The 17,253-nt window shown below is 38.4% G+C and overlaps 1 protein-coding gene across 2 annotated transcripts in view; it reads right to left on the reverse strand.

Annotated features, from left to right (window-relative positions):
- The window catches only part of Hapln1 (hyaluronan and proteoglycan link protein 1), a 59,197-nt gene that overhangs the window by 20,141 nt on the left and 21,803 nt on the right, over positions 1-17,253 (reverse strand). The window contains exons 1-2 of one of the 2 annotated variants that reach the window (XM_013126719.3): positions 7,373-7,455; positions 6,314-6,437 (exon numbers count right to left, since the gene is read on the reverse strand). In XM_013126719.3, coding sequence (XP_012982173.1) covers positions 6,314-6,413 — 100 coding nt within the window. In that variant the 5' untranslated portion in view covers positions 6,414-6,437; positions 7,373-7,455. Of the gene's footprint in view, positions 1-6,313; positions 6,438-7,372; positions 7,456-17,253 lie in introns of those variants that run through there. The other variant, XM_021223443.2, reaches the window with a different exon arrangement.

Below are 17,253 nucleotides of genomic sequence, written 5' to 3' on the forward strand. Positions count from 1 at the left end.
GGCTCATAGATTATAGTTCATCATGCAGGGAAGCCAAGGCAAAAACTTAATGCAGGAATTTAAAACAGAAGCCACAGAATGTTGGTTGCTGGGTTGTTCCAAGGCATATTCAGCTTGCTTTTCATACAACCCAGGACCACTTGCTTGGGGTAGCACTGTCCACAGTGGGCTGTATCCTCTCACATCAATTATTAATCAAGAAAATGCCCTGCAAACAAATTCACAAGCAAATCTGATGGAGACAATTCTTCAACAGTGGTTCCCTGCTCCCAGGTGGCTCTAGTTTGTCAAGCTGACAAACTGACCAACACATTCTTAAAGGGCTACTTCACATTGACTCATGGACCACTCATTGTAGTGTGTTGTCCACAAAGTCATTTATAAGAGGCAGTCATAATAGATTATACCTTTGCTTAAGACTTAACCATTTTTCAATGGTTAAATGTAAAATGTCACCCTGGATGACAAAAAATTATGGTAGTTTTGTTTTTGTTTACTTTTCCAGTCTCATTTTAAATCATACCTTCTCCACTAGAGACTTTCAAATGCTCTATAAAAACACCGTGAAGGCTTTCTTCCCATTTCTCAATCCTCCTCACATCTGACTATGATAAAATGATTCTTGTTCTAGCAGGCTTTATGCACAATGCATTGTGGCTTTGGGGTATTTAGATGTGTTGGACTGTCTATGTACCTTTGAGTGAAGAGTAAAAAAGGACCGATGAATTCTTGTTTGGCTTACTTTGTTTAACAAACATCAAAGGTTAGTCTTAGAACATAAACTGATACACTACTCAGAGTGTGTACATGTGCTGATTAATAACTGACTATACAAGGGAGCCAAGTAGCCAACGTATGTCAATAAACCAGGCAAAATGGCTACTATTTGTAATGATTACTGGATATTGATTCCTGAGGTTACATGTGTCTAGACATACCTCATGAGAACACAAACCAAGAATGGAAGAGATTTCTTAGCACTTGTGAGAAAACTCTAAGAAACAAGACAAAAGTCTTATGACCTCAGCTTCTTCAAGAACACAGAATTGTTCTTGGATGATGCTTTCATGGCCCTTCCAGGCGTAGTGGACAGGCGTGAGTTTACTTGAAATCATTCATTACAACTGGCTATTGTTATTTGTTTCTATGCCTCTAAGGAAAACACATGTACTTGCTGCTTGTGACTTGCCCTTGTGATTGCATACTTTACTCATGCGACTCCTCTTAACCCTCAGAGTATACATGTCTGATGTCCTGAACAGGGTTGGCTATTGCATGAGACTTCCGTCTACCTCATTTATTAGCTATATTTCCCAGGTCCCACCTCCAGGTAGAGCTGTAAACAAGTGGTACCACGAACAGAGACCTGAACTTTGCTGTGACATAAGAGAAGGGGATCCTCACAGAAATGACTCTACTGTGAATTCCTCTCTGGTTCAATCCAGCCTTGGGGCATCAAGGACAACTCCAGAGGGCATGGAGACAATGGACATCACCAGAAAGATAGTAAACTTCCAGTCAAAGGACTAAAGGAGACACTGACCTTATCATCAGAAGTCAAATCTACCCACCTGGGGCTGATTCAAGGCTCTATTCACCAAGGAAGAAGTTATGTTATGAAACACAGAGCCCTTTGTCACCTGGGACTCGCTTTCTGCTGATAGTAGCTGTTTTAACCTGTGTATCTGCAGTGAGTGTCTCTGAGAACATGTATTGGTTTAATATTCTTCATTTTCCTTTGCTTCAACTTGTAGATTGGAAGAGTTCAGCACGTGTTATCCTTAAAATGACAATGTGTTTATGGCCAGAACTTGAGACTATAATAGACTCATTCATTCATTCATCTGTAAAAAAGACTGTGCTTAATTTTTCCCTGTGAGTTGTTATCATTTCTCAGTTGCATAGTATATCATAACCTTTGTGTTCTTATTAAAGGGCAAATATGGGCATACTTCATACAAGGTAGCAGAACTTCTAATCATATGGGTGGGTCTCTTTTCAGTCTATTTTCTAGATTTTCTATTCAATTTAATGATGTAACCAACTGTACTGGATATATTTCGGAATCCCTGTTTTTGGTGGAAGAGTATTACACACAATGTGTCCACAATTTTAATACTACAATTTGCTTGCTTATAGAATATTCACACATCAAATGACAATTAGCTTTATCTACAACATCTCAAATCAAAACTATTCTGGATATCTTGCATTTTTAAAAAAAGGCGGGGGAAGGGGGTGTTGAGAAATGATCCAAGAATGGAGTCCTGTGAGGATACTTCTGAGTGCTTGTGAGAAAACTCCCCAAAACCAAGACAAGAGTCTTGTGATCTTAGTTTCTTCAAGAACACAGAATTGACAGAATTGTTCTCAGATTGTTTTCATGGTCCTCCCAGGTATAGTGGACAGGAGTGGGTTTACTTCAGATCATTCATTACATCTGGCTATTGCATTTGTTTCTATGCCCCTGTGGAAAACACATGTTTTTGCTGCATGCGGTTTGTCCCCCATGTGTGGCCTTCCTGCATGATTGCACACTTAACTCCTGTGACTCCTTTAACTCTTAGAGTGTAAATTGTCTGAGTCTCTGAGTAAAGTTGGCTATTGCATGAGTCTTTAGTCTGCCTCATTTATATGCTCTAGTTTCCCAGGTCCTGCTGCTTCTAAAGTTGTAAACAGTACTTCACTGTGGCCATAAAAAACATACAAAAAATTGAAGCAGTTTTTATAAAGGTGTTGCATTTATTTTTCAATATATTTATTTTGAAATAATTTTCTATAAAATGACTATTATCCCCAGATACTATTCATTTGACTAACCTTGAATGACTTCAAATTTCCTAGAATTTGATGTTTATATTACAAATTACTTGATTAAAATAATAGATTTTGACTTTATTTTTAAGTAAAGAGCTAAAACAATAATAAATATTTTCATTAGGTGGTAAAATAGAAATTTAGCATTTTTTTTGAGACATGATTTCTCCTCTGTGGCTTTGGAGGCTGTCCTGGAACTAGGTCTTGTAGACCAGGCTGGTCTCCAACTCACAGAGATTGGTCTGCCTCTGCCTCACAAGTGCTGGGATTAAAGGTGTGTGCCACTACCGCCCGGCAGAAAATTAGCATGTTAGGCAAGGGCTTTAGTTGAGTCAACACTCGTTCTTGTATAGTTTCAGTCAAAACTAAAGGAGTTACCAGTTAATGATCTGTTTATAGATATGTACTTTGTAATAATTTTATTTCTTTCTTAGTTTTTCAATTGCAGCACACAGGAAAAGAACATAAAACACGATGGGCTATCCAATATGAGTTTGTTGCTACTGGAAAGGAAGATTTGTACCTAGAAATATAAAACTACATGCTTTTAGTTGACATTTAGCAGAGTAATATAAAAAGCAGTAAATATTATGCAATCAAGCTTAAAATATTTGCAAGCTATATTTTATGTGCTTAAAGTGCTATGTCTTAAAAACTTCAATGAATTTGGATACATGGTTTTAATTACGATCCTTTTGTGACTAATTACTTTTCTCTCCATCTTCACCTTTATTCAATCTTTATTTTCTTCTGTGGTATCACCTATATTGCACCAGTGATGGTGGTTGTAAGCGTGTTGAAATGATTCATCCTTTGACAGTATTGTTGCTGTTTGAGTGAAAGCATCCAATGTTTGGCAAACATTTAGACCGCCTAAAAGTTAGGGTTTTGTGTGTGTGTGTGTGTGTGTAATCATTAGTTCCTTGTGTGTGTGAATATGTGTACTATTATCTATGTGGTATATTTCCATGTACAAGTGTGCATATGTGTGTTTATGCTTGTGTGTAAACACATGGAAAACAGAGGTTGACATCAGTTGTCTTCCATGGTCTGTCATCCTACTTATTGTTCCTTATTTGTGGTTATTGTCCAGGTTTTTTATGTTTTTGAGACAGGGTCTCTTACGGAATCTGGAACTCATTGATTAGACTAGACTGGATAGTCAATGGGCTCCAGGAATCCATCTGTCTCCGATTCCCCTCTTCCCACCATGCTGGGTTATGACAGTGCTTCCATGTGCAGCCTTTTGTGTAGGCACTGAGGAACTTAGAGAATCCGAGGACTATATGTAATATCTCTTAAGTATCATTTGCTCTTGCTTGGGCAATTTAGAATATAAAATAAAATATTATTATAAGGGATTTAAAATATGTCTTAATAATAATGTGAATTCTAAACATTTTTCTACCTTTGTGAAATCACACTGCTTATAGAAAATAATTCAGTAATCTGAGGTTCAGCCAGTCAATTTAATAATTGGAGTACAAATGGCTCATAACATTTTGTGAGAGTTTCAATTCCTTTAATTCCTCTGGGTTATTACAAATAAAGTTTAAATATGAGAGAAGAATCAAGTACTTCATAAGTATAACAAAAACTCTCTACCTTCCTGATTCCTTCCTGAGCTATGAGGTTTCCATTTGTATTATAAAGGACAGTTGAAACTAGCACAGGCCAATTGGACCTGGATTCTCAGAGCTCTGTAACTTGATCCTTCAATGTGGATGCAGTAAGGAAGAGAGAGGAAAGGGGGCAATGGTGGGGATGGCTATTTGACCAACCTTAGAAAAAGATCATATATGAGGATAACCTCACAATGATGTGATCCAAGCCACAGTTCAGCATTAATTTCTACCAGCAAATATAGGCATGGTATCACTTGAAAGCCTTAAGGAACCCTTCCAGGGAAGCCTACACTTTCTAAGAATATGAATTTACCAATTGAAATGATGTGGACTATCAAGGCATTTGGAAAGAGTCCAATAGTTTGTGAAATCATGTGAAGATCTTGGGTAACTTGGACTACAGTCCTTTAACTAAATTTCAGCAGAACATAGGGATTTGAGAGCCGGGCTATGGGAGTTTTTCTTGTTCAAATAACTTACTCTAAAATGAATTAGTTTGTAAATGTCAGTATGTTTTTAAAATAATGTTTTCATCCATTCAAATAGACTAACTGTACTGCATGGTTTATACTATAACTTGAGTAGATCTTATAAGTTGAAAGCATACTTATACAAAGACTATTTTATGTTAGATTTAAAGTTGCTATTACTAATGATTCAGTATTACCACTTGAATTGAGTTGAGTTCTGTGGCTAGAAGTTAAAAGGGTATTATTCTTCATCTGAAATCTCAGCTTGTAAAATGTTACAGCCTTGGCCAGGAGCTTTGGTACAAATATATACATTAAGGAAACAGCTGAGTCAGCAGGTTGCAAAGGAAAATTTATGATTATATAATTTCTTTTTATGCTTCAACAGTGAAAAAATAAAGCTACTGGAAGCAAACAAAACTGAAAAGGGCGTGTCTAAGACACTGAGATATGTTAATTAGAAATTCTATTCTTGACAGCCAAGAGATTTACAGGACAATATTTCCACCAGACTTACACTATCAAATGACCTTTACAAGTTGTGGGTTTCAACAGTGAACATAATTTTCTGAGGCTACACTTTTGACCTTGAAATTGTAACTTGCTCTTGAATGTCTTTTAGCAAAGTTACAAAGTCGCTGGTTACCCAACAGAACTTATCTAAAATTAGTAATAGTGTATATTTAAATTGTTATATTGTATAATCCTTACTTTAATTGTTTGGTATCCAAGGGCAGGTAAGAGGCTATTGCTCCATGGATTGCCTTCCCTTATTGCATAAGTCTCCCAGCTTTCTTTTTGCAGGATGTCCCTCAACAGAAGCTTAAGCTGACGAAAGAGCTGCATTGTACTGCAGCTGCTAGCCTTGCTACAGCTCTCTGGCTGAGGATTCAGCTGAGCTCAACAGAAATATGCAAGGCCAGTACACTGGTCCAAGGGAAGGAAAGCTTTACACAGAAACTGTAACAGGGTAAGCTACAATTTGCTGGCCCCTCCTGTATTTGATATTTTCCTTATTTGCATTGCTCCTTTCCATCATTAAGCAACTATGGTGACAGAATGACCTTACATCTTAAGTTGCTGGTTCTGTAGCTTTCTCCTTCACATTGTATTTAAATGAACTCCAACACACCTCATTCTACTTGAAGATACCAATTGCAGTTAAAGTTAACCACACCAACTCTCAGTACTCTGATGGTCTTAAGATTCCCAACTTGGATTGTTCCCAAGTTACAATGCCCCTCTCCCCAATGTATTATCATCCACGCACCAGGAGCATGTTGACTGATTAGCAGAAAGGGAAAGAAAAAGTTCATGCAGCAGGATAGACATGAAGGAACACCACACATCTCACTGTAATCCATGTGACGCTCACTTGAGAACTTGTGCGTTCTTTCTTACCTTGGATGTGAATAACTCTGTCTTGATCCGGAGTGTAGCTGTCTGAATGGTGATCAGCCCAACAGACTGAAACCAGCACCAGAAGAAGGAGACTCTTCATCCTTGTAGCTCAGCCCCTTCTCCACTGTGAGGATCACATACAAAGAGGCTTGAGAAATTTGGAACCCTTTGGAGTGTTGCACTGCACAAATTATTACCGCCTTATCATCACAGAATGGGTCTGTAAAAATATTTAACCCAATCTGTTCAGAAAGTTACTGTAACAGCCCTTGAGAGCTGACGACTGAGCTTTGACAAATTTCAGTTCCTCTTAGGCAGCCAGAGTCCAAACAGTGTTTAACTCTGTCTTTGCAGAATTGTGAATCTGGAAATTTAAAACACTGTGCCTTTGGCATGGAGACTTCCAGAGAGTTGAAGGAGCTTTAGTAAAGAGGCAAACACCCTTAAAACATTAACCCCCTGAGTTTGGAGTATAAGTTAATGAAGAGCAATTTGGCACATCTATTTATGAAGAGTAATTCAGCCAGCTTAATTAGGAACTGAATCTTAGACCAGAGCAAATAAAGGATATTTGCATGAGTTGTGACATCATTGCACATGTGGCTTCCTTAGCAGGTTAGATTTACTTGTTCTAAATAGAAAAGATGATGGAGAAAAAAAAACAGGTCGAAGCAGCACGATTGCTGTAGAGTCATTTGGGTCTATGATGGAGAGTTAAAATTTTGGGCAAACTAGATTAGATCTATGCACGATTCCCCACTGCAGTCACACTGATTGATTTTTCATTCATTGCAAGCTAAAGTGCTGACACACAGACTTAGACAGTCAGGTAGGGGCTCTGCAGTCAGCCAAGCCCTGGCAGGAATGTCCCTGCCATGCTCACAGGACAATTAGGCAAATGAAGAGCTGAACTAGAAAGGAAGGCACAGCTCTGATCTAAGTGAAAGGGGCAGAGGCACCCACGGCCTGTCCTTCTTCAAAAGACAGGAGAGGAAAGGACACCGCCCCCTAAAACTTTGTCATTTGAAGGAGCAAAAAGTAATATCAAGCAAGACAAACCTTTCATCCTTTGCAGTGTACTTTCTGTTCTGATGTAAAAGCTGAGGCAAACATCAAGAAGGACTTTCTTTTGCTCCCATGCACACAGCAGCCTTAAGAACACTGGCTATTTTTAAAACTGAAATTGCAGAGTTCTGCCTTCTCATACTAATTTGTTTTTTTCCAGGAAAGCCTGGCTCCCTGGAATACTTATATTAATGAGTTTCCTGTCTGTTCCTGGAGGTCCTTGAGGGAGAAGTATATTCTACTGCCTGATGCCCCCTCCCTCCACTCGCTTCTCCAGAACTCCCCAGGTCTTTCTGGGACTGAAAGCAAATCTCTCTGCAGTTCTACCACGGAGACTGCCAATGCCTTGATGCTATAGACTTAGTCTTTCATATTTGCTGTCATTTCTTCAATATGTCACAGGAGGAAGATGGTGGATATATAGCTCATTTATATTTAGTCTCTTCAAAAGTCTACCTGGTATACTAATCTTATTTTCAAAACATTGTTCCCCTGAGGGTTTTGTAACATATGTTTTTGTGCCAATGGCTTTGTCCATGAGATTAAAGCTAATAAAAGTTGCTCATTTCAACCTAAATTTGTACTTTAGGTGAACAATTAGAAGAGAGACAACTTTATGTCTGCAATTTTAATACTATTGAGGTAATTACACAAATATGAAACAATTATCAAACACTGTCTTAGGTATGTCGTGGTTCTGCTTACTCTAGGTGTCCCAGAGGGGAAAAGGTTGCATTGTGATATAGAAAACATAAACAACAAGAATTCAATTTCAACAACTAAAAAGGAAACACATTCTAGAAGAATGGTCAATGAACAAAGATAGAAAACTTGCTAGATTAATTTTCGTATCACTGTGATCACACATAATTTAATTCAAAGATTGCTGTAAATATACACATGATTAAAACTGTGATTTTACCAACTCAATTACCTAGTTACCTTAAATCGTTTTACCTAAAATCATACATGCATGTAAGATGTAGGTAGACATAATAGGTAGGTAGATATATAGGTAGGTACAGTTTGACTTTGGTGATAATTGAACACTATTAGGAAATAGGATACCCTATCTAAAGTAAGATTGTTTTTAAAAATTATTTTATTGCTATTCTCTTCTATTTATTTATTCATTTATTAATTTTTTAGACATGGCTTCTCTGTGTAGCCTTTGCTGTCCTGGAACTCATTATGTAGGCCATGCTGGCCTCAAACTCAGAGATCCACCTGCCTCTGCCAATGCTGGGATTAAAGGTGAGAGCCACCACCACCCATCCCAAAGTAAAATTCTAACATTTTGATATACACGTATACTAATATCAACATTCTGATACTAAAGTGATCAATTGCAGAATGTAGAACTGTTGGAATACAGCTAAATACCAAAAAAAAAAAAGTGTGGTTGGGGGAAGAACATAAAACTTATGACAAACAAGCACCCCCACCACACACTCACAGACACACACACTCACACACACACACACACACACACACACACACACACACACACACTCACACTGCTCAGTTACACAATGATAATGTTCCCTGAGAGAAACCCAGGATCGTTAAACTTCCCGGTCAGTGCACCCTTCTCCTTGTCACACTGCGTGGCCTTGTGAAGGCACAGGCCACTGATGTGCCTTCCAGAGTCTGTCTTGTGAAGGCACAGGCCACTGATGTGCCTTCCAGAGTCTGTCTTGCCCAGGCTGCAGTCCTTCCCTTCTCGTCACCTTCCCCTCTAGTCTGGCCATGCGAGTGTATGGTTTTGCTGCCTTGGTGTCCAACTGGTTGACAGGAAGAGGGCAAAGCCTAGAAATTAGAAACTGTGAACCCCTCCCACTCATCCTAGTCCATAGTTCTGTCTTTGGCTCTCCACCTGGAAACAGGAGTGAAGACAACTTTTCCCTGGTTGGGAAATAGTCCAGAAAAATAGCTATAGAAACCAATGTATTTTTAAAAAAATTATCAAATTGACGTAGCCTACTTGAAACTCGGTCACTTTTCATGAGGAAATAACCATAAGAAAAAATGTCAGAGGAAAGCTATTTATGTCTCGGGAGCAGCTATGGACTCCTCTAAGACTCTCTGATGTGAGCACCATGTCAAATGGTTACGATACCTGCAATACCAGGAGCTTGTGAGAATCACAGGCTCTGGACCCTTGAAAATGCACCAAGTCAGAAACTCAGGAGAGTGTTTGACTCTTCCCGACCCTGCAGCTCCGAGGCTAATATCTGAGGACTGGGGGGTTGGACTTGTGAGAGTCCCCAGTCTTTGTCACTAATGCTGTGACCTCATTTATTTCTCCAGCGTCTTTATTTTCCTTTATTTCTGTATTGTATTGTTTTTAAAATTAAAAAATATTGCTTTCAAACACCAGAAAGTGTACTTACATTTCTCAAACAGCAGGTAGACAAATGGTTATTTCCTGTTATATCTTCAAACAAACCCAATGGTTACTATACTTCTTAAAATGCAAGAAAAAACTTTATTCATTTAGACAGATTCAGTGACAAATGCTTAACAAAAAAATAAAATTGGCATAAAACACTAACTGCCTTTAATCCCAACACTGGGGAGGCAGAGGCAGGCGGATTTCTGTAAGTTCCAGGCAAGCCTGGTCTACAGAACCAGTTCCAGGACAGCCTCCAAAACAATACAGAGAGACCCTGTCTCGAAAATACAAAACAAACAAACAAACAAACAAACAAACAAACAAAAAACACTAACTGCCTCCATTTAATTTGTGTAAATTTCAAACAGCTGCCATTTTATGGAAATGCACTTCTTTTATCGTTTCTGCCCATCCCGAGATACGGTCCACTCACGATGTCACTCTGGGCTCTTTGCTCTCTCCAAGCATGCTGCATTTATAGGGTGTCCAGCAAGACAGACAGGGAAGAAACAGGCTAGAAAACGCAGAGAAAGTGCCTGGCACATTAACAGAGCTGGGCGAAAGGGAAGAAAAAGTCAGTCAAGGTGAGACGATGAGGAGAGCCGGGGAGGAGATAGTTAACAAATAGTGACTACTTGCTACATTGTCTCCAAGCTTGAGGAAATAAAACGCTGAAACTGAATCAATACTGCTTTGCACTTCCACATCCAAAGGCCAATGTCTCCTCAGCGTGCGTCTCCAATGGGAAGCTCAGCTACAAGTTTAAAATGGAGTTTCCAATATAAAGGTCCAACAGCTATGCAGATAAAGGATCCAGCGGCAGGAAGGGGAAGGAGAAACGGTGTGCAGATTCTTCCCTGCTCCCAACTCCTGGCAGTCCTGACTATTATCGTTATTATTATTAAGCCGTGATCCTAAGCAGGCCTCAAGCTGCTAGTAGCTGAGGATGACCCTGAACTCCTGGACTTCCCGTCTCCACCTCCCTGCTAGGAATACTGGCTGCACCACCTAACTCAGTTTTGTGTAGTTTCAGAGCCGGGGTTTCTGTGCTTGTTTCTGTGCATGTTCGGCAAGTGATCTACCAGCTGAACTATTTCTCAACTCCTCCTAATCTTTATTTTACTTTATGCTGTAGGATGCTATTTTTACGAGACACAGATGTGTTACATTTGTCAATGCTGTAGCTAGGTGAAGATGTTCAGCACTTGCATTAATTAAGTAAAATTAACCTGGACTCAGAGAGGTGGGGTTAGCAACTGGTTGACAGGAAGTAGTAGGGAGGAGCATAGCCTGGGGTTTTTTTTCATTGTTGCTGTTTGTTTGTTTTTAAGTTGGGCTGTGTGGGAGTGACTTCCGGGAACATCAGCAAAGAGAGAAAGTTAGCAGTTGCTATTTTGACTCTCTGAGCTCGCATGTTTTCATCTCAGCCTTTGAATCTAGAGTTTTATTAGAACAATATTTAGTTAGAACTACCTTTAGCAGCAGCAAAGCCGCTCTCTGGGGGAATAGAATTCCCCTAGGTTACGGCCTTAGCGGCTGGGCCACTAATAGTTTAAAGCAAAGCCACTGTGATGAAGGTAAAACAATAATTTTATTTATATGTAATACTATATTTGAGAATTACAGTTCTTTGAGATTATAATATAACATTTCTCCTTTCACTTTTCTCTCTCTCTAAGTCCCCCCACAACTCCTCTACCCTCTCCTTCAAGTTCATGGCCTCCTTTTTCATGAATCCGTGTATATGCTTACACATATATATCCCTAAATATACCCTGTTCAATCCAGACACTAGTACTTGTGTACAAATTTTCAGGGCTGACAGTTTGGCACTCGACAACCAATTGCCATGCTCTTTATGGGTAGAGGATCTCTCTAGCTTGCAGCTTTCCGAAGCTGTCTCACGAGTTTTGTGTATGGTTGAGGCCTTGTGAGCTCTTCCCAGCCAGGCCAGCATGTCCACAGGATCTCAATTCCTGCCATTTTTGATAAAGAAGATGGAAGCATGCTAAATAGAAATTGCTCAGTTGTCATCCCTCCATCCTGCAACTTTCCACAGTTTGTTTGTGGTTTCTTCTCTGGTTTACTATTTCAGAAATCTCAGTTAATTATGTCAACCAAACATAAGTAATAGAATCCAGGAGCCTGGAGACTTAAACGCCTACGTTCTTAGAGTGTTGAATAATTTCTTTTCCTTTTCCATGTTGAAATCAGTTGTCTTCTATATTTTCATCGGATAACTTCATTTTGCCCATTCTTGTGCTTTTTAATGCTTGTATTTCCCTATTTGTCACCTTAATTTTTACTTATCCTTTCTCACTTCATTTCTTTTCTTCTCTGCATGTTACTAAGTTGCCATGGATCAGGCCACAAAGTACATAGCATTTTAGGTAAGCTTCTGCCTGTAAGCTTTGGGAGATAGGAAGATGTAATATGCATGTAATATTTCTTTTTTCTTTTTTTGGTTTTTCAAGACTGGGTTTCTCTGTATTGTTTTGGAGGCTGTTCTGGAACTTGCTCTGTAGATCAGGCTGGCCTCGAAATCACAGAGATCCGCCTGCCTCTACCTCCCAAGTGCTGGGATTAAAGGTGTGTACCACCAATGTCTGGCTAGTAATACTTCTTTATGGAAAAGGTAAAGCTTCTTTTCATTCTTTTGCCAGGCACATTCTAGCTGTATGACTCAGGAAGGGGCAAATCAACAGCCCATATTCATGCTTTTATTGTTCATTTGAAACCGTTAATATTAATGTCAAAATCGTACATTAGTAAATTAATGACTATTTTACTAAGGATGGCAGAAATGGGAAGGAGAACATTATAAGTTGATTATTCCTTTTCCTTCCCTCCATTCCTGGTCAACTACCATCCCTCCTCCCTCTCCTCTTCTTCCTTCTCCTCCTCCTCCTCCTCCTCCTTCCCTTCCTCCTACCTCTCATCTTCCTTCTCATTCTTTATTGAGACATATGTTCTAAGCTCTTCTTTCTTACACTGCATTTTAGGACTGCCAATCTAAGCAAATAAATTTGCAGTTTTTTCTTTTTAGAAATGATATCAATAATGCTTAAGTGGCAATTCACTTCTCTTATTTTAGCTGGCTTATTGCTAGTCCTGTCTTGGAAAATATTGACAGAGTTTTTGCAAGCTCAGCAACTTTAAATCAAAGTACATTTTCTCTATTTATTTACATCAATAGTCAGGAGTAATATTACAAAATATAACGTCATACAGTTGGCTCTAGTGGGTCATTCACAATTTGTTGGAGAATGAAAAAGTACAATAGATGGACAAAGGAATTTAAAATCTCGGAGAGACCTGTAGTGTAGTACAGAAGTGACTGCAGTAATCTCCACCTGCTCTCAAGATCCCTGTCCAAATGCTCCTTGCAGATTTTCAAAATTTTTCGTCATCTGTTCCATGGTTCCCAGATTAATACAACCAACAAGGAAGTTAGTCCTTGGAAGAAAAAATTGGGAACAAACATTAAGCTCTACATGTTGACATGATGGTAATATTAAAAGGAAATACACCTCTTCTCTCTTTGTTTGTTTGTTTATGGAATATTACTCTATATTTCTTGCCCTTAAATCCTATAATTGCTATGTATTATTGAAACCCATGTAACAACCAGTATGAATATTACATTGTGATTTTTTACAAGTATATCCTTCAAATGGGGTAGAAGAAAATATTACATTCTATCCTTGAGCATCAAGAAAATCATGACAAATAAAGCAAATTTATGAATAATTCTTGAAAGATAGTTAAATTTTAAGGGTATAAAATATCACTGTTGCCATTTATCAGGCTCCCTCATAATTCTTTTAAGTTTTAAGATTTAAATATCATTCCATTACTATGGTGTTATGTAAATAAAGCCATGTGTTATAGGTAATATTGAATAAAATGAAATTTTCACTAACTCCTTCTTTGTTTCTCACATAGAATAATTCCTTTAAAAAATAAGACTTCAAAATAAAAAGCTTCTTCACAGCTAAAGAAACAATCAGTTGGATTAAGTAGAAACCCAAAGAATAGGATATAATTTTGTCAGCTATATCTTTGACAGAAGATTAATATACAGAATATATAAAGAACTCAAAAACAAACAAAAAATCTACATTCTATTCAACAAAATGGATCTGGTAATCTGAGCAGTGGATTCTCAAAACAAGAAAAAAAAGTAACTAAGAAGCATCTCAACAACTTTGCATCATTCCTAACAATTAGGAAAACACAAATCAAAACAATTTTCAGATTTCATTAATTTAAAAAGTTTTAACATTTCATCAGTTTCAAAAATTCAGCAAGGTTGAGATCAGCAAACAACCATCAACAAATGCTGGAGTGGGTGTGGGGAAAAGGAAACACTCCTTCACTGTTGGTGGCATTGCTAACAGGAGCAACCACCATGGCAATCAGTTTGGAGATTCCTAAAAGAAAAAACTAATGATAAATCCAGCTTATGCCCCAGCTGTACCTAAATGTGCTTTAACCAAGAAATGGATAGTGAAAATGCACATGCATACTCTGGAATACTACTCAGCTGGGAAGAACTGAAATCATGAACTTTGCAGGCAAAGGATGGAATTAGAAAAGATTGTACTGAGTGAGGTAACACAAGCCTAGAAGGACAAACATCATATATACACTCTTATCCTAGTGTCATAGCTCCAGTTTTTCAGATATGAGTTCTGCAGAAATGAGAAAAGTAAAAAGGGACTATTGTGTAGACTGGAGGGTGTCCGGTTACCAGGGATTTGAATAGGAAAAATGAAGGTGCTGTAGTTAGGGAGGGGGGTGAGAAATTCAGGAGGAGAGAGGAGGACCAAATAACACTTAGTAGTGCCAGAATATGCCTTGTAAACTATCAAAGGAGAGAAGCAGCGAACAGTCCTACCCCACTGTGAAGACTGTAAACCATAGCACTGGCCAACACGGCATGATAATTCTAATGGTGCACTAGCGGCACACATACCTGAGTAGTAAACAAATGTTCTCTAATTGGGCTTAAGATATGCTCAACAAGAGGGAAATTATGCCTGTGTTGGAAACCTTGCCAACTACCCAGGGCTACTGAAGTCATGGATTGTGAAAGAGGACTTAAAACCAAATCTGTGGTAGCAAAGGACTCTCCCCTTTACTCTTTGTGGCATCCCTACCCTTTTCGATGCCACGTTATAGACATCTTTAAAAGAATTGATACTAGTCTGCTCCTCCTCATCATTCCATGTTGAAGCATGATTTCATCAAAATTACATTCATCTGTCTAGGAGCAACATAGTCTGTTCTAGCCTTTAATACTGTCTGCAAAGCACAGGTCCCAGGAAAATATATTATTCACCAATTAACCTAGTTAAAAGAAACCCAGTGACTGTTGAATTTTTGCGATGCAACACATCATATAAAAATTCATCTTAATTAATTTTTTAAATTAATTAAGTAATTAGTATTTTGTATGTTTCGGTGCTGTATATGTCTAAGTGTGAATATGGGTGTGCTCATCTGTTAAGTACATGTGGAAACCAAAGTTTGACACTGGGATGTCTTCACAATCCTGTATCCATTTTTGTGTTTGAGACAGGCTCTCTCACTGAACTTGGTGCTTGCAGTTTTTGTTATGACAGCTGGTCAGTGATTCTCTAACATTTGCCCATCTCTGCTCAATAGGGCTTGGAGAGTCAACAAAAACAAGACGAACAGGACAACCCCATACAGACTTGTGCTGTCATGCCTGGCTTTTTCATGGATGCTGGAGAGCTATGTTCTCATCCTCATGCAGCAAGCATTTTATATACTGGGCCACTTTTTCAGACCCCTAGTTTTTACATTACAGTGATATATGAGGGTCTCTTTAACTCTTTAAGTTTCCATGAAATACTAAATTTGAAAGCAAGTAAAATCATTAAATCAATGACTAAGTCACACTTGTATTTTATAAACAACAAAGTTATTTAAAATTTCCATGTTTATACATGTATAAGTTTCCATTATATGTACATATTAGGTTTGTCATCAAGTCAAAGTTGTTTATGATTGTGTTACATAAAATATGGACAGTATTTTCTGAAAAAAAGAAAAGCAAATGTAGGGAGGCTAGGTATACTTTATAGCTCCATTTTTTAAACATTCTAAAATGACATTAAAAGTCTCAAATTTTCACAGTCTCTCACTTTCACAATGGCTCACAATCTCTTCATTAGATGTTCAGAACAAAGTCCTCCACCACCTTTTTAAAGTTGGCCATAGTTCTGAGGATTATATGGAAAGTCCTATGGCTATGATCACTGAAATAATATCAGAGTGACAGGGTTTCTGGTTGGGTAGTGATCCCATTAAAATGAAAGGAACAACTACAGAAACCAGCCAAACACAAAACAAAAACAATGGATAAGAAGAAGTTTGATCTTCTGTGATTTTTAGAAATATGGTGCTAGTTCCATGAGTACTCCCACAGAAGAGTCCCTTTATCATCAATGATGAGCAAACAACACTTAGTGGTTATTTGTGTAGTGATGACTTCTAAACACCCTCCCTCTTATGCCCTACTAACTTAAGAAAGTACCTTACATCTAAATGATGAAATGTAAGGATGTAATTATGAGAACATAGCATCTGAATGCAATGGTATTGACAACAGGTACAACTCTTAAAAAACTGGTGAGTTGTCACCTGGACACAACTAGAGTCACCTGGGAAGCAGTATCTTCAATTGAGGAATTGTTCCCAGGTCTGTGGTCAAGTCTGAAACCTATTTACTAATGGATTTAGAAAGGCTCACCTCTTTGAGATGACACTGTCATCCCTACACTAGTGGACCTGGGCTGCATAAGAATAGTCAAGCAAGCCAACAGGAACAGCCAGTGGGCAGCATTGGTTAACTGTTTATCACAGCAACAGAAACCAAACTGGGGTGGAGAATCTGCTACAATACAGCTGGTAGTCATCATTGTTAGAGGCTTGCAATTTCTCCACACTTGAAAACCAATTTTAATTCACATATACTGCAAAGACTCGGGCAGTATGAACATCAAATGCAAAAGCTTGATTCCAGGCTGAATCCTAAAAACATATTTTGCCAAGAGCACATGGCTTGTTAGGCATTCTTGGAAGTATTTCCACAAAAGATTTGAAGCTTATTTGCAGAAAACTATAAAACATATTACTCTGTGTGTGTGTGTGTGTGTGTGTGTGTGTGTGTGTGTGTGTGTGTGTGTGTGTGTGTACTATGGTCTACACTTACTGTCTGCCTCTTCCCCTACTTTGCCAATTCTTAGCTGGTCAGGTTGACAATAGCCTCACTCTCATTGGGGATTTACAGTTTCCAAGCCAGAAGAGCCCTGATGTGATGATTCTCTCTTTCATTTTTCTACCCTTGCAAGCTAGATACTATATGAAATTGTACTGTGTACCAATAAATTTTGAGCTTAAACAAAAGCAGAGATGAAAAATGGAGCTTAAGGGGTGGTGTTAGAGGTGG

The sequence above is a fragment of the Mesocricetus auratus genome, unplaced genomic scaffold, assembly GCF_017639785.1.
Source record: "Mesocricetus auratus isolate SY011 unplaced genomic scaffold, BCM_Maur_2.0 Super-Scaffold_100020, whole genome shotgun sequence".
Taxonomy (NCBI): Eukaryota; Metazoa; Chordata; class Mammalia; order Rodentia; family Cricetidae; genus Mesocricetus; species Mesocricetus auratus.